General features: G+C 41.5%; 1 protein-coding gene across 1 annotated transcript in view; it reads right to left on the bottom strand.

Moving 5' to 3' along the window:
- The window catches only part of ANKRD55 (ankyrin repeat domain 55), a 131,717-nt gene extending 116,309 nt beyond the window's left edge, over positions 1-15,408 (bottom strand). The window contains exon 1 of the mRNA XM_007972902.3: positions 15,198-15,408. Within this exon, the coding sequence (XP_007971093.3) occupies positions 15,198-15,255 (58 nt within the window). The 5' untranslated portion in view covers positions 15,256-15,408. The remainder of the gene's footprint in view (positions 1-15,197) is intronic.
- Positions 15,409-18,310: the final 2,902 nt, after the last annotated feature.

Here is an 18,310-nt window from a genome sequence, read left to right as displayed (position 1 = left end):
TCTGAGGACTCTGTTCTGTTCCATTGGTCTATATCTCTGTTTTGAATAATAATTTATTAATAGCTAACTTTTACAGGTGAATTCTCTTCCAGGCACTGTCCTAACGGTTTCATTGGAATTAGGCCATTTATTTGTTCCCACAACTTTATGAAGTAGGTAGTATTTAACCCCTCCACTCCATTTAAAGATGAGAAAATTGAAGCACAGAAAGGTTCAACTACTTTCCCAGAGCTGCACAGCTATTGAATGACAGGATTTGAAAGCAGTCCATATGGCCCGAAGCCAGGGTTCCAAACCACTATATGGCACTGACCATCGGGGTTTGAATAATTTAATTATCTGTCAGACAGCACATGAGAATTATCCAGAGAACAAGTAGAATTTATAAGATTCAATTAAGTTAGTCAGGTTTAAAAATAAATATAAAATTAGATAATCCTATATTAAATAATATAAGGGGGAAAATAATTCATTACATGAAAATATAAAATACCCAGGAATAAGCCTCACCAAAATATTATAATTTAAATGAGAAAAACTATATTGTGGTCCTGGTGTTCTATCTTCTGAGTCTAAGATGGCTTCTGGATAAAAACTTTATTGTGGGATATAACAGAAAAGTTGAATTTGTGGAAATGCATACCATAGTCCTAGACAGGAGGACTAAAGAGTATATACAATTTTAATTATTACCGGATTAATATATGTTTAATCTCATTTCAGTCAAAGTTCCAACAATTGTTTGGGAGGAGGTATCATGAAAACTTTAACTTTCATTTGTAAAAATAAATAGATAATTATGTTTTAAAGAAAACAAAAGAATATATTTAAGTATTTGCTTATTAGTACACTGAATCTCTCTGGAAGGATGCATAAGACATTGCTTACATTATTTTGCTTCCAGGGAAGGGAATTGGACCACTGAAGGTAGGAGCAGGGGTGGATTACTCATTGGACATTTTTAATACCTTAAAAGTGTGTGAATATATTACCATTCTAAAAGTAAAAACAAACAAAACATCAAACAAAAAGTAGGTAAGAATACCCAATAATATTGGAAAAAAAAAACAATATTGAAGGAGATTTCCTCTATTGAACAGTACAACATATAAAACTATAATAATTAAAATAGTGAGATTCTGCTTCAAAACTAGACAGATTACTAGAGCAGCATAGAGCTCAGAAACTTGCCTGAGACTAGCATGGAAGTAAACAAATAGGCTGGCTTATGAGCAAGGGAAGAGTTTTATCCAGAAGGCATCATAGACTCAAAAGATAGAATACCAGGACCCAGAGGTCAGGAAAAGCAGAAGCACTGCAAAGCCTATGAGTATCCCTGAAGGATTAATTTCCTTCTGATGTGGTTTATCTGCTCAGGCAATTCTGTCCCTTCCAACTTCCAAATGAAAAAAGGGTGTGTATTAGTCTGTTCTCATCCTACTAATAAAGACATATCTGAGACTGGGTAATTTATAAAGGAAATAAATTTAATGGACTCATCCACATGGCTGGGGAGGCCTCACAATCATGGTGAAAGGCAAAGGAGAAGCAGAGGCACATCTTACATGGTGGCAGGCAAGAGAGCTTGTACAGCCCATTTATAAGACCATCAGATCTTGTGAGACTTATTCACTACCACAAGAATAGTATGGGGGAAACCACCCCCATGATTCAGTTATCTCCACCTGGCCCTGCTCTTGACACATGGGGATTATTACAATTCAAAGTGAGATTTGGGTGGGGACACAACCAAACCATACCAGGAGGGTCTGCCACGAATTCATTACAGAGGAAGTGAAGGCTTGGAGCGTGGGATGTTCTCTTGGCCTGGGGAGACCAGTCATCCATGTGATCTTAGGTGAGTCATTTATAATAATCACCAGCACTTACGAAGTGATTCTGTGGGCCTGGCATGGTGCCAGGTACTTTGTATGCATTACTTCATTAAATCTTTATAACAGTCCTCTGAGGATGGTTGTAACCATCTTTATGACGATCCTATAACCCACACAAACAGTTTCAAACAATCGTTTGTAGTAAAACCATCTTAACTTACAAGGTAAGGAAGGCAAGGGATAAAGATGTCACCAGCCAGAGCACACAGTAAGTGGCAGCACTGGGATCTGAGTGTCCAGTCAGCTCCAGTGGCCACAGGGTTTACTCCACTGTACCACTGCTAATCCCTTTATGTTTCGGTCTTCACATAAAAAGAGTGAAGGAGCTGGGTCATATATTCACTAAGAGTCCTTCTAATTCTAAAGGGATTGCTATTCTAAAATGAAACACTTCCAAGATCCATCCTTAAATTGGTTCCTGCTGTGACCACCTGAAACCAGCAAACCTATCTCAACTCCGCTATATATTCAGCGGTCCCTGCTGGGCCAGCCCAGTTGTGGCCAGAATTCTAGAATGCTATTTTAAAAATAATATTAAGTGATCAGAAGGATAAAAGTGCCAATTTGGGTGAATTGTAGGTGCACCTCTTGCAGTTTTTAAAAATAGCAGACGGTGTGCTGATTTACTGTGGTGAATTAAAGATCAAAGGAGTGGTCTCAAGGGTAAAGCTGATGGGCCCACAATCAAAGAGCCAGATGCCAAAGCTGAAAGAATGGTTTTGTTTTTTTTTTTTAAATCAACTGTTGTTTTCGTGTGACCATGTTTACAGGGTTGGAGATCTCTGAACTCTCTTGGAGAAATGTCTACTTGTTGCTGCATAGAACAAATGGGCTGAGTAGGTAAACAACAAACAACCCACCTTCAGAAACTTCTGTGATAAAAGCCAAGCCGTGGCTTTGGCAATCTCTAGTTCCCATCACATCAGTTCCTCAGGTTATATTCCAGTGTAATCTCACCCTTTTAACCTCCTTCTCCTCCTCCTGGGATGCTGGGGCCATTGTTTGCTCCAAGGGCAGACTGCCATGGAGACTGAATCCTCTCTGGAAGAGGTGGGGCTGTCACACTGAGCTGAGGCCTCTTAGCAGAGCTCATCCCAAAGGGAAGCCCAGCCCAGTGGAGCCACAGTGGTGGCTGTTGTCCCTGCCAGCCCACCTTGGGCAAATCACAGAGGGAGTCGGGCACTCTGCTGAGGACTCTAGCCACCATCACCTTTTCCTTCTCATGCTGGGTGTCAGAAAGGGGTTGATGTCAGAATCCAGAAAGTATATCTTGGTATGAAGAGGAGTGTGGGAGGGCTTGGGGGTCAGAAGCCTGAGTTAACATGACAGCCCTGTCCTTTGTCCTGTGTGTCCTTGGGCAAGTTGTATAACCTCAGATGGACTAAAAATGGAATCTGTCTCAAAAGCTGTGGCATGGATTAAGTGAGATAATAGGAAGAAAGAGTTTAGCACAGTGCCTGGTACATGGGAGCTGCTTAATAACCCAGAGTGTTAGTTCTTCTTCTAGTTAGGAGTTCTGGCTAGTATTCTTGGCCAGATCTCCTGTTTCTCTTTGGAGGCGATTCCCCAACCCCGGCATGGAGGGTGAATTGTCATGGATACATCTCGGTGGCTGAGAAGCTGGGAACAGGCCAGGGCTAAGAGATGCTGAAGAACATAGCTCTTTGCTAGTTAAAGGAGTATAACACTTTCTATGCTTATTCATTTATGTATTGCTTGACTTTTTTGAAAAAGGTAGTATTAATTTCATAATTAGGAAATAAGTATAAGGAACTAGATATGAATATTTAAAAAATATATAATATATAAATATATAAACATATATATATATGTTTAGAGATGGGAGTCTTGCTTGCTATGTCATCCAGGCTGTACTTCAACTCCTGGGCTCAAGGCATCTTCCTGCCTCAGCCTCCTGAGTAGTTGGGACTACAGGCACATGCCACTGTGCCTTGCTAAAAAAATATTTTAAACTCTGTTAGAACCAATTAGCATCTAGTACTGTAACATCTCTACTCCCAAATGATCATTATAAGAGATTTAAACAATACTATGTTAACTTCAGACAAACAACATCACCTACGCAGTGTTCTGGCTGGGAGTGCGTAATCTAAATTGAATCACAAGGAAGCCTCAGATGAACTCAAAATGAGCAAATTAGTATTTAACAAAAGAGAGACACTGTAATTGTTTTAAAATGTCGATGTCATAAAAGACAAAAAAAGTCTGTAGAAACTTTCCAGATTAAAGGAGACTAAGGAGACATGATAACTAAATATAGACTGAATTCTGTACCAGAGGGAGAATGCTATAAACAACATTGCAGGTATACCCTGTTTTATTGCACCCCACTTTATCGCATTTTGCAGATACTGTACAGACTGAATTTTTGTGGCAAACTTGCATTGAACAAGTCTATTGGCACAACTTCTCCAGCAGCACATGCTCACTTTGTGCCTCTGTGTCATATTTTGGTAATTCCCGCAATATTTCAAGTGTTTTCATTATTATCATATCTGTTGTGGTGACCTGTCATCAGTCATCTTTGACGTTACTATTGCAATTGTTTTGGGTCCCATGGATCACACCCACAGAAGATGGTGAACTCAAGTGGATAAATGTGTTCTCTGACTGCTCCATTGACCAACCAGTCCCCCATCTCTCTCCCTCTCTTCAGGCCTCCTTATACCTTGAGACACAACAATATTGAAATTAGTCCAATTAATAACCCTACAATGGCCTTTGAGTATTCAAGTGAAAGGAAGAGTCACAGGCCTCTCACTTTAAATCAAAAGCTAGAAATGATTAAGCTCAGTGAGAAAGGCATGTTGAAAGCTAAAACAGGCCAGAAACGAGGCCTCTTGTGTCAGTTAGTCAAGTTGTGAATGCAAAGAAATGTTCTTGAAGGAAATTAAAAGTGCTACTCCAGTGAACACATGAATGGTAAGAAAGAGAAACAGCTTTATTGCAGATATGGAGAAAGTTTTAGTGGCCTGGATAAAAGACCAATCTAGTCACCATATTTCCTTAAGCCAAAGCCTAATCCAGAGGAAACCCCTAACTTTCTTCAAGTCTATGAAGTCTGAGAGAGATGAGGGAGAGACAAAATAAAAGTTTGAAGCTAGCAAAGGTTGTTTCATGAGGTTTAAGGAGAGAAGCCATCTGTATAACATAAAAATGTGAGGTGAAGCAGCAAGTGCTGTTGGAGAAGCTGCAGCAAGTTATCCAGCAGCTCTAGCTAAGGTCATTGATGAATGTGGCCACACTAAACAACAGATTTTCAATGTAGATAAAACAGCCTTCTATTGGGAGAAGATGCCATCTAGGACTTTCAGAGCTGGAGAAGGGATGTCACTGCCAACTTAAATGCTTCAAAGGACTCCTGTTAGGGGCTAATGCAGCTGGTGACTTAGAGTTGAAGCCAGTGCTCATTCACCATTCCAAAACCTGAAGGCTCTTAACAATTATGTTAAATCTACTCTGCCTCTGCTCTATAAATGGAATAACAAAGCCTGGATGATAGCAAATCTATTTACAACATGGTTTACTGATTATTTTAAGCCTAGTATTGAGACCTACTGGTCAGAAGTAAAAATTCCTTTCAAAAAAATACTGACAATACATTGTCAATGAGCAGTAATATTTTGAAATGAATCATTTTTTCTAAGCAAGAACTCTGATAGAGATGTACAAGGAGATTAATGTTGTTTTCATGCCTGTAACACAGCATCCATTCTGCAGCCCATGGATCAAGGAGTAATTTTGACTTTCAAGTCTTGCTATTTATGATACAAATTTTGCAAGGCTATAGCCTTCATAGATAGTGATTCCTCTGATGGATCTGGGCAAAGTAAATTGAAAACCTTTGCTCTGTTAGTTTCTGCCAGAGAAAATAATAATTAAAAAAAAAACTAAGAAAAACTCTGGAAAGAATTCACTCTTCAAGATACCATTAAAAACATTCATGATTCATTGAAGGAGGTAAAAATATCAACACTAATGGGGGTTTGGAAGAAGGTAATTTCAACTCTCCGAACAGGAGTTTTGAAGAAGTCTTAGAGGAGTTCAGAACTTCAATAGAGGAAATAACTGCAGATGTAGTGAAAATAGCAAGAAAACTAGAGTTAGAAGTGAAGCCTGAAGATGTGATTAAATTGCTGCAATCTCATGATAAACCTTGAATGGATGAAGAGTTGCTTCTTATGGATGAGTAAAGAAAGTGATTTCTTGAGATCGTATCTACTCCTGGTGAAGATGCTGTGAATATTGTTGAAATAACAACAAAGGATTTAGAATATTACATAAATGTAGTTGATAAAGCAGTGGTAGGTTTGGAGAGAATTGACTCCAGTTTTGAAAGAATATCTACTGTGGGTAAAATGCTATCAAACCGTATCACATGTTACAGATAACATCTTTCATGAAAGAAGGGGTCAACTGACGCAGCAAACTTTATTTTTGTCTTATTTGAAGAACTTGCTACAGTTACCCCAACCTTCAGCGGCCACCACTGAGATCAGTCAGCAGCCATCAATATCAAAGCAAGACCCTCTACCAGCAAAAAGATGGCTGAAGGCTCAGATGACCATTAGCTTTTCTTTAGCAATAAAGTATTTTTAAAATAAGGTATGCACATTTTTAGACAGAATGCTATTGCATACTTAATAGACTACAGTACAGTGTAAACCTAATTTTACATGCATTGAGAAACCAAAAGTTTGTATAACTTGCTTTTTGCAATATTCACTTTATTGCAGTGGTCTGGAAACAAACCCACCGTATCCCCAAGGTATATCTGTATTAGGTCAATAGACAAAATTAGAATGCAGATGCTAGATTAACAAAAAGCACACACACATGTAGAAGGAGAGACACACACACAGAAAGAGAGAGAGGGAGGGAAGGAGCGAGGGAGACAGAGACAGAAAGAGCAAATGATAAAGCAAATAGGGCAAAATGTTAACATTAGATGAATCTGAGTAAAAGGCATACAAGTTTTTTTTAATATGATTCTTAGTTTTATAACATTTCTATAAATTTGACATTATTTTTGAAAAATTTAGGCCAGGCGCAGTGACTCACACCTGTAATCCCAGCACTTTGGGAGGCCGAGACAGGCAGATCACCTGAGGTCAGGAGTTTGAGACCAGCCTGGCCAACATGGCGAAACCCCATCTCTACTAAAAATACAAAAATTAGCCAGGCATGGTGGCATGTGCCTGTAATCCCAGTTACTCAAGAGGCTGGGGCAGGAGAATCACTTAAACCCCGGAAGTGGAGGTTACAGTGAGCCTAGATCGCGCCACTGTACTCCAGCCTGGGGGATAGAAAAAAAAGAAAAATTTAAAATAATTGAATACTATTGAATATTACATGCACGTATCTTAAGTTCTGAGAGCACATTTAGAAATGGAAATACTTTCCATGTATACTGGAATGACTTCCCTTCTCTTCCTCCCTCAATATAGCTGATAAAATAAGAAAAGCCTCATTAATGAGCAAGTGCCATTCTTAGGTTTCACAAAGAGAAAACAAAGAGCCCTTATTAAGCACACAAACCTACATATTGATTGAAGGTAAATATTAGGGTAAAACCATCATGACTTTAAAAGATAAATCAGAAAATCTACATTTAGATCATTCATGATATAAGGGAATTCTCAAAAACAATTCAGCAGATTCTGCAAATGACCAACAGAGATTTACAAGTGCATTAATCATGTGACTCCTGGTTAGTAGTCTTAGCCCCACCCATATGCCACCTTTACCAGCTAGTCTTTATTTATTTGGACTGTCAATCTGAAAATCAACCTGTGCATCCATACCCTCACCTTCTCACCTTGTCCCACATTTGGTGATGAGTAAGATGTTTGTCTCATGCTTGTTTCATAATAAAAAAACAGCTACAAGTTTATTGTATTTTCTTTTAGACTCCATATCCATTTTGGTTAAAATATCCTTGAATCAAAATAGTGGTATCAAAGGGAAAATCCATGAATATCAGGTACTCAGCACAGTTACTTAGTTGTGGAACTGTGGAGTTAGTGAGTAGAGATGATAGGAAGAGCTCAGTGTAGTGGCTCAGCTGCCTGCTGCAGTGGAGGCTGAGCTGAGGGAGAGCCTCCTGAAGCTGATCCAATGAGTTATGGGAAGCATCAGGGTTGATTCAGATGTGGTTGCCCAAGTGAGTCTCTATTCTCTCCAGATACCACTCCAGGGTCCTCCCTCTTGGGATGCATACTCTGGCAAGAGGCTCCCTCCCCCAGGACAGTTGGGTGGTCCTGTGGTGAAGAATATTGATGGCTGTGAAGGGTAATTGTTTGGATAAGCTCGGCCAGGAGCTTCCTTCTGTAGAGTCCTTAAGAGGAGCCATGAAGGGTGGAAGGAAAGGGATGCTCAGGTTATTGGGGGCACAGCCTGTCCTAAGGGGAAACAGATGGAGGCCATAGCACACTCCAGAATGGATTGGACTGTTATACACTTTCTCAGGAGGTGGTTGGTTGGAAGAAGGCAGCATCACAAAGAAGAGGGCAGAGAAAGGTGGGGGTCAAACACACTTGCCCAGACTTATTCAGGAGGGATCAAGAAAACTGAAAGAGGCCAGGTGCAGTGGCTCACGCCTGTAATCCCAGCACTTTGGGAGGCCGAGGAGGGCGGATCACCTGAGGTCAGGAGTTCAAGACCAGCCTGGTCAAAAGGTGAAACCCTGTCTCTATAAAAATACGAAAATTAGGCCGGGCGCGGTGTCTCAAACCTGTAATCCCAGCACTTTGGGAGGCCGAGATGGGCAGATCATGAGGTCAGGAGATCGAGACCATCTTGGCTAACACGGTGAAACCCCATCTCTACTAAAAAATACAAAAAACTAGCTGGGTGAGGTGGCGGGCGCCTGTAGTCCCAGCTACTCGGGAGGCTGAGGCAGGAGAATGGCATAAACCCGGGAGGCGGAGCTTGCAGTGAGCTGAGATCCAGCCACTGCACTCCAGCCTGGGCAACAGAGCAAGACTCTGTCTCAAAAAAAAAAAAAAAAAAACGAAAATTAGTCGGTCATGATGGTGGGTGCCTGTAATCCCAGCTACTCGGGAGGCTGAGGCAGTAGCATTGCTTGAACCCAGGAGACGGAGGTTGCAGTGAGCCGAGATCATGCCATTGCACTACAGCCTGGGCGACAGAGTGAGACTCCATCTCAAAAAACAAAACAAAACAAAACAAACACTGAAACAAACATGCTTGCTTAGACTTGTTCAGGAGTGGTCAAGAACAGGAAAAAAAGATTCTTCTCCCATCTCTCTTTCCCTCTGCTCCTCTTTCTTGACCAAGAGAAGGAGAAGGCTACGCATTTTCTCAAAGGCAACATAAAATCTGCTTCTAAACCAGGGCTGGTTTGCCAGCTAGTCTTTATTTATCTGGACTGTCAATCTGAAAATCAATCACAGAATTCCCCTCAATGTTCCTGGATTTATTCCAGGCTCCCATTCAAGATTTCTGAGCCTGAACTGAGCAACTGAGCCCAAATCATTCTCTTTCCTTTCCTATCTGCTATGCTTGCCTTTCAAAACTCCTTTGGGAGGATGCCTTTGCCCAAAACACCATTCAAAATTTGCTTATTCTTCCTTTGGAGGCATCTGGTTGTCACGCCAGATTTTTCACTTTTGCTTTTTCAGCAAAGCACAGATCTTCTGGTCTAGCATTCCCATTTTAGATGAGCAGTTGGATTTAAAACCTGCACATCTGTGTGTGGGAACTTTAAAAATCCACAACACAGTGGAATAAGAGCTTGACTGTGATAATAAATGATTCATTAATTCGATTTTTCATAGATGTCTTTTTTTTAATTAAACCTTATCACTGGCCAAGGAAAAGACATTCTGCAGTAGAAAGAACATGGGCTTTGAAGTGAAACAGGGTTAGCCTGGAATCCTAGCTTTGCTGTTTTACTTTGTGGTAACATTGGGTAGGTCATAACCTTTTAAAATTTCCTCATCGATAAAAGGGGGTCATACTCTGAAGCTGATATGAGGATTATATGAGCTAGTCTGTGTGCAGTCCTTAGGACAGAACCTGGGTCTGCTAAATGCTCCATAAACATTCCTTCTTGTCAGTATGTATCCATGTAAAGCCCTGCACAGAGTCTGCACCAAACAGATGCTCCCCATCTGCCCCCACCTCTTATTTGTCAGTTTTTCTTCTAGCTTAAAGGAGAATGGATTTGACCAAAAACTGAGTCACAGTGTTGCGTTCTTTCTGGGATCTGAGCTCTTCTCACTCCCTGCAATAGGTTGAATGGTGGCCCTAAAGATACGTTCTCATCTCTATTGCTGGAACCTGTGGCTATTCCCTTATATGGCAAGAGAGTGACTATGACCTTTTATCTGAAAGGATGTGATTAAGTCAAGGACTTTGAGAGGAGGAGTTTATCCTGGATTATCTGGGTGGTCCCTAAATGCAATCACATGCATCCTTAAAGGAGAGGCAGAAGAACTTTGAGACAGGTACACAGAGGAGCGATGCACACAGACGAGGCCAACTGAGGATGGTGGCAGAGACCAGAGTGATGAGGCCACAGCAGCCAAGGCTGGAAGGACCAGGGAAGATTCTTTCCTAAAGGCCCTAGGAGTAGGCCCTCCGATGACTTTTTTTTTTTTTTTTTTTTTTTTTTTTTTTTTTGAGACGGAGTCTTGCTCTGTCGCCCGGGCTGGACTGCAGTGGCCGGATCTCAGCTCACTGCAAGCTCCGCCTCCCGGGTTCACGCCATTCTCCTGCCTCAGCCTCCCGAGTATCTGGGACTACAGGCGCCGCCACCTCGCCTGGCTAGTTTTTTTGTATTTTTTAGTAGAGACGGGGTTTCACCGTGTTAGCCAGGATGGTCTTGATCTCCTGACCTCGTGATCCGCCCGTCTCGGCCTCCCAAAGTGCTGGGATTACAGGCTTGAGCCACCGCGCCCGGCCTTTTTTTTTTTTTTTTTTGAGACGGCGCCTCACTCTGTCGCCCAGGTTGGACTGCAGTGGCACGATCTTGACTCACTGCAACCTCCGCCTCCTGGGTTCAAGCAATTCTTGTCCCTCAGCCTCCCAAGTAGTTGGGACTACAGGTGTGTGACACCACATCTGGCTAATATTTTATTTTTACTAGAGATGGGGTTTCACCATTTTGGCCAGATGGGTCTCAAACTCTTGATTTCAGGTGATCTGCCCACCTCGGCCTCCCAAAGTGCTGGGATTACAGGCGTGAGCCACTGTGCCCGGCCCGCTGCTGACATCTTCATTTCAGACTTTTGGCCACCAGAACTGTGAGAGGATATATTTCTGTTGTTTTAAGCTACCCAGCTTGTGATAATTGGTTACAGCAGCCCAGAGACACTCACATACTCTATTAATCTGGGCTGGAAGACAAAGTCCTTCCTCTGCTTTTCCGCAACTTGATTAGAGAAACAATCTGTGCAAGAGGGTGGTCCACAGCCCACACAGGTGCGTGCAAACACACCGCTCAGCATCATCAGGCACATTTCCTCAAAGACCCTGGCAGGGCCAGGCCCTCCTCACCCCCAACAACACAGAGGAGTGGGTGAGGCCCTGAGGCTACCCGCCCCCCGCCCCCTCGCCTTTTTTTTTTTTTTTTTTTTTTCATTTTCTCTCTGAGGCTTGGGATTCTTTCAGGCGCTGCAAAACTTTTCGTTCCAAAAGTCGTGACAAAGCTTACAATGCAAGTATCTTTAGTTACATAATACATAGACTTTAGCAGGAACCTCTGTGTTCTGTAGTAAATGGCTTTACTACAGGTCGCTTCTTGCGTGTGTGGGCTTTGAGAGGGAACACAGCCAGAAAGAACACGTGGGACCAGAAGAGATGTTGCTATGGTGAAAGCTAAAAGCACAAAAGAGAGTGGAGAGTTCTGAAGACCCAGGCTTCCTCCCTCACAGTTTTACAAAGCCAGCCAGAGACACAGCCCTCATGCCCCTGGCCAGTCAAATAATCTGATCTTTAGGCCTCCCAGCAGCTCTGTGAATATGTAATATAGTATTATCCACATTTACAGTCAAGGAGGCAGAAGCCAGCGGAGATCAACTAGTCTGTGCAAGTTCATGTAACTAGGAAGAGGGCAGAGACAGGACATGAGCAAATGGCCATCTGTCACCAAGACCCTGGCATGCCTCGTTGCCTCTAGCTAAAGAGAAATATTGAGAAATGCATGTGGAGGGATTCAGCTTGCCAAACCCACCTCATTGGAGCCCTGAAGGTCCTTCTGCATCATATTCTTCCACCATTCTCTGGGCAACCATGAGCCAGAGTCAGTGCTAGCCCAGGGATTGGCCATGCACAGGAAGCTTCCTTTTGCCCTGTTGTATGGATGGAGAACACCTGGGCCTCAGTCCCCTCTGTTGCGATTTAGTGGGGTGTTGTTATTATTATTAGGAAGGACCCAACTTTGAACCTCTCTGTGCTTTAGTTCCCGCATCTGAAATGTGGAAGAGGGGTAGGTTGGATGACTGGTTCTCAATCTGTCCATGAGAACTTCCCAGGGAGTGTTGGTTGGGCCATATCTCACTGCAGTTAAACTGGAATCTCCCTGGGTGGGATTCAAGCATCAGCATTTTCAGAATTTCTTCAGATGATTCTTTTTTCTTTTTTTTGAGACAGAGTCTTGCTCTATTGCCACGCTGGAGTGCAATGGCCCGATCTCAGCTCACTGCAACCTCCAGCTCCCAGGTTCAAGTGATTCTCCTGCCTTAGTCTCCCGAGTAGCTGGGACTACAGGCGTGTGCCACCATGCCCAGCTAATTTTTGTATTTTTAGTAGTGATGGGGTTTCACCATGTTGGCCAGGGTGGTCTCAATCTCTTGACCATGTGATCTGCCTACCCCGGCCTCCCAAAGTGCTGGGATTACAGGCGTGAGCCCTCGCGCCTGGCCCAGATGATTCTTAAGTACAGCCAATGTGAGAACCAGTGGGTTGCCTGATTGCTAAGGTTCTTCTAGATGCAATGTGTTTTGTCCCCATCTGCATGTAAAGCCAGTGCTGCTAGGGTTCAATTATCCAGATAGTAACTCATGAAAAACCCTCAACTAAAGCCCCATGCTCAACTTTTCCTGAGAAAGTCACTTCCCTTTGGTTTGTCCAACAATATAATATTTAAAATCTGTGTAATGGTCTCAACCTCTCATGGTCTTTCATGCTTTTAAGAAAGAGGAAGGATTAATGGGGTAATAAAACTATTCAGGAATCACTTAATTACTATTCTAGGGCTTGCTATAAAGAGTATCCTAGGGTTCTGAAAAAAAATAATTAATGTAATTTAATCACCCAGTACTAAGCCCTCATTTAGGACTGCTACATTCAAGCTGAAGGTAGAGAGATGAGTAGTCTTTTGCACCTCAGAAACTTCCAGTCCAAGGTGATAATAACAACAGCAATAATAATAACAGCCGCAGCCAAAATGGGAAAATACTTATTGAATATCAGGCATTGCTGACAGGTGCATTTTATATGTTATTTTAGATCCTCACAACAACCTGCTAGGTAAGCATCATTTCCTTCATTATATTGCTGGGGAAACTAAGGCCCAGAGAGGTTAGGTAACTTGCCAAGTTCACACAGCTAAGAAGTAGCTGATCTGCCATTCTGGTCTATGTCTATAAGATTTAAAATCCCATGCTCTTTCCACCATATGATAAAAATCTCTAGAAAGAAAGGATTGAGAAATAGAGATAAACATGGCAGGGAGAGGGTTAACTTCCATGGGAGAGAATCGCGCCCAGGTGGAGGAATTGCTGTGAATTGCTCACATGAAAGGTGTTATAAGAAAATCAGTCTTGTAATTCTATATCTTAACTATGTTTGGGGCTCAATCCTGTTAGAAGGTATAACACTGGAACATGTAAATTCATTATGAAGAGCTAGTTCTTCAGTCAGTCCCAGCTCCCTCCAATTATTCTTCAAAAATAAACCCATTGTGTGTTTCATGGCTCAGCAATGTCATTTTTTAGCCAGTGTGAGCTCTTTGGTTCTTAGGAGATTTTCACTTTTACTGACTGCCATCAGTGATATAAAATGTACCAGGAGGAGAGGATGGTGGTGGGCACAGCTGTGACAACCCCTTTCTCTATAGTGCTAAGATCCAAACGCGGTATGAGCCAGCACTTTCTGAAGGCACACACACACATACACACACACACACACACGCGCGAACACTATTCCAAATGAGCTAAGACCTGGAGAACACACTATATACATACATACATTAGCTAACTCAGGAATCTAAATAAAAATTTATTTTTGGAGAAACCCACTGGGCTAAAATAATTCACCCACAAAGTCAAATGTAGCTTGAGGGGTATTAAACATGCTATGGCCTAGAGCAGGAAAAGGGAAAAAAAAATGAAGCAATACATTTTCTTAATAAGGCTTTTTCAAACCACCATTTCGTGTTATAGCCCAAACAGATAAAATCACCAAAGGAACTTAGGATCTTGAAGAATATTCAGAGACTGTAGAAAGTGGTTTAAATATTAGATATTTAAGAAAAGATTCTAAAAAATATTTATGTTTATAAAATGGAAATTTCACATTCATACTAAAAAAAATTTACAATTACACATAAGTATTACGTGAAGATGTGTATAAACACACTGCATATGCAAAATGTATACACCTAGACCTATGGCCAAATACATGGTATTATAAGGATGAGTTGATTTCACAGCAACATTTTGATGTGGAAAATTACCTCCACTCCAGAAATTATAAGTAAGGAAGATATCCCTGTCGCTGCAAATAATAGCATAGGGATATGTCATTACACAACCTTGGATGAGATAACATATCAACCCGACATAAATACAGGCAACATCTATTCCTGAAAGAATAAAAAAATGCTTATGAAGATATAGCAATGAGATACTGGGCTAATAGAACGATTAAAAAAAAGTGATGTGTTCTTACACTGCTTACTCTAATTTTTAAAAAAGATTTGGAAGACACAGAATAAAGACAACACTATTGAAATAGTGTGCTTGAAATTCAATTTTTAAAATTTGAAGGTAGGAATACTTCAACAAGATCTTAAGCTTATACAACAAATCATAAGCTTATTTTTCTGTTTCAGATGCTTATCAAAGAAGCGAACATTTTGAACAGGTTTGTTTTCTAGGTGAAATCCTCTTTCCACATCCTACATAGCAAATACTCATGCACACGCATGCATGCACACACACACACACTTCTCTTTCTCTCCTTACAACTGCAAATCCATACCATGGGACTAAGGATGCTAACACCAAAGAATGTGTTAAAGCAACATTTTACCTCTTTGCTGATCAAACACAGAAGGGGTGCTGAAATCCATGGTAGCCTGTCTCATCATTTACCATCAGAATGGCAAAAAGCATCCAGGTCTCTAGAGAAGAGAAAACACCATCTCAAACATTACAGTCAACATGACAGTCAGAGGCAGCATCGTTTGCCAAGACCTCTGTTTCAGAATTAAATGTGCACCAGAGCTGCAGGTTGTTGTCCAGGCAAGTGATGAAAATCGGTAAATGCTATTCCTGTAAATACCTGCTAGAAAAGAGTTACTCTATGGCCTCAATTCATCAGCTGTACTTGGGCATAATACACCCTCCACCCCCAAATAAATAAACACAATTACTCAAACTCTAAAAAGATAGTAATTGTATGGGCCACCTGCCTTGGATCTGGGCTGGGGAAACACAGCAGATCACGGAGCTTCAGCAGCTGGAATGTCGCTTTACACCAACAGAAATCTGAATGGGTGAGTGAGGATTCACAGGGCCAGACAGAGCATGTGCAAAGCTGCCAATGCAGTTCGCATTCGGCTGTGCTCTTGGCGGAGCGAGAACTGCATTTGGGTCATGTGAGCAGAGAGTGCCATCTCAATGGAATAGGATGTAAATATTGTAGCAGGAGGCTGCTGGCCATGTGCTGTGTGGAGTAATTATCCATGTTGGCAATCTTCTTCACTCCCCTTTCAGCTCCATTCTCCAACTGACAGGGAGGATGGGGAAAGGCGTCATTTGAAAGGTGACATTTCAAGGCTCGAGTGTCTGTGGTGATAAAATTAAAACAGTCTGCAGTCACAAGGGAGTTTACTGTAGCATTATATGTGGTAAAACCTGAAAAATCACCTGAACGTACTTCATTCAGGAAGCGGTTAAGTAAATGGTGGTAAATTCGTACTCTAGATTTAAAAATCTGACAAAATAAATCTGTGTGTATTTATCTGGTGACATGTCACTAATCTATTGTTAAATGAAAGAAACAAGTTATATATTTCATTTGTTCACATTTTAATAAAACCAGAAGCCACTCACTGTATACATTATTATGTTTACATATTCAGGGGAACACTGAAAAAGATGTAAAAAGATACATACTGCTAATATTGGTTCCCTCAGGCCAGTGTAATTAGAGTAGATTTCTAACTTGTTCTGTATCAATCTCTGTATTTTTGGTTTGTTAATAACCAGTATCTATTATCTCATATTTGTAATAAAAATATGGTATAATAAATTCAAACAAAAATCTACATTCTAGGCACAACCAGATTTTTGCATAAGTCAAACAGTCATATAGTAGATGCTTTTATAAATGCTATTAATAGTGGTAATAACTGTTTTCTTTTTCACTTAATTAGTGTGTGATTGTGGAAATAAAAGCAGAAACCATTTTTCTCCGTACATGGCCACCTTTGTTTTGATATGGACTGATCTAGTGTATAATTTGTGTTCTTTGATAGGCAGGCTCCTTACTTCTCTCCTGCCTCATATTTTGTCAGTGCCTATCATTAATTTTCCATTGGGGGGGAAAATTAACATATTGGGGGGCCTCTCTTCTGTGTGACAATACTACTACTCACTCAAAAATACTATTCATTCTCCTTTCCCACATCAGCCCCTCCCCTCAACATGCCCTGCGTTCTTTTTATTTAAAAACACAGGCAGAACATATGTCTTACAAATAATTACCCAAAATGTGCTCCTTAGATAAATCTCTTAAATTTCCCAACACCAGTTTCTTGCATTAACCATGAGAGCCAGACTTAGGGGCTGCGAGTGGATTGAGGAGGAAACTGAGAATTATACCAGCAGATCCTCAGCTAAGGAGAGATGGCTCCAGCTCATCTGGCTGACAGAGGTAAAAGGGGTTTTTGCCATTCAGTCCCCAACAAGAGAAAAACAAAGCGTTTAGATGAGCTTCCCTTTCATTCATTTGTTCATTAATTCATCAGTTGTTAAGGAAGGAGTCCTGTGCTCCAATGATTTCTACAGGCACTAGAAAGGCAAGGCAGGAAATGTTCCCATATTCAATGAGCTTACACTCATGGGTGCAACTTCTGCTCCTGGCCATGCTGGAGTAATAGGAACTGGATTCACCCTTCTTCCTTAAACAACTGGAAAATTGGGCAAAATAGGTCAAACAGTTTTCGGACAGCAGAAAGCACAGGACACGGATCTTTGAGAGAAGATAAACAAATGAGGTCAGTGTGAATCCCCAGCTTGCTATCTGGGGAGAGTTTCCAGGCTGCAGCACATGGAGGGGATAGAGGGCTGAATGGTTTGTGGAAGGGCCCACAGAAAGGAATGTCCTCGTTCTAGTCCTCAGAACCTATGAATATGACCTTATTTGGAAAAGGAGTCTTTGCAGATGTAATTTAGTTAAGGGTCTTAAGTTGAAATCATCCTGCATTATACTGGTGGGCCCTGTATCCAACCACAAACGCCCTTATAAGAGACACGCAGAGAGAGGTGGAGGAGGCCACGTGGGCCTCGTGGCAGAGAGGGGAATGATGCAGCCACAAGCTAAGGAACACTTGCAGCCACCAGAAGCTGGAAGAGGTATGGAACAGGCTGTCCCTTACAGCCTTCAGAGGGAGGAGGCCCTGTTGACACCTTGAGTTCAAAATTCTAGTCCCCAGAACTGTGGGAGAATAAATTTCTGTTGTTTTGAGCTGCCAAACTGGTGATGATTTGTTACAATGGCTTCAGGAAACTAATACAAAAGAGGAACTATCAAAATAAATGCAAAGTCTCTAAAATGATTATAAAACCAAATTAAAATATACAGGCATTTTCATGTTTGGAAAAGGGTTGCTTTGGGCTCATTTTGAAGAAAGGCAGTCAAAGAGAATGGAAAGGGCATGAACTTGGGTTTGTCTTTTGTTAGGTGTGTGATTAGGAGAAGTTGATGCAGTGCAGGTGAGCCCCCATTTGGGACTTAGCCTGAAGGATTCTTGGCTTTGCCCATGAAAGAATTCAAAGGGGAGCTCATGGTGGAGACAGTAACTTTTACTGAAGCAGCAGCGTACACTACAGCAGCAGCAGACGTACTGCTCCTTGTGGATAAGGGCTATCCCATGGGCGCTGTGCCTGGAGGAGCAGTGTATGGGATGTTGGCAGATG

This window comes from Chlorocebus sabaeus, chromosome 4 (genome assembly GCF_047675955.1).
Source record: "Chlorocebus sabaeus isolate Y175 chromosome 4, mChlSab1.0.hap1, whole genome shotgun sequence".
Lineage (NCBI taxonomy): Eukaryota > Metazoa > Chordata > Mammalia > Primates > Cercopithecidae > Chlorocebus > Chlorocebus sabaeus.
This window is presented reverse-complemented; position numbering and strand designations above follow the sequence as displayed.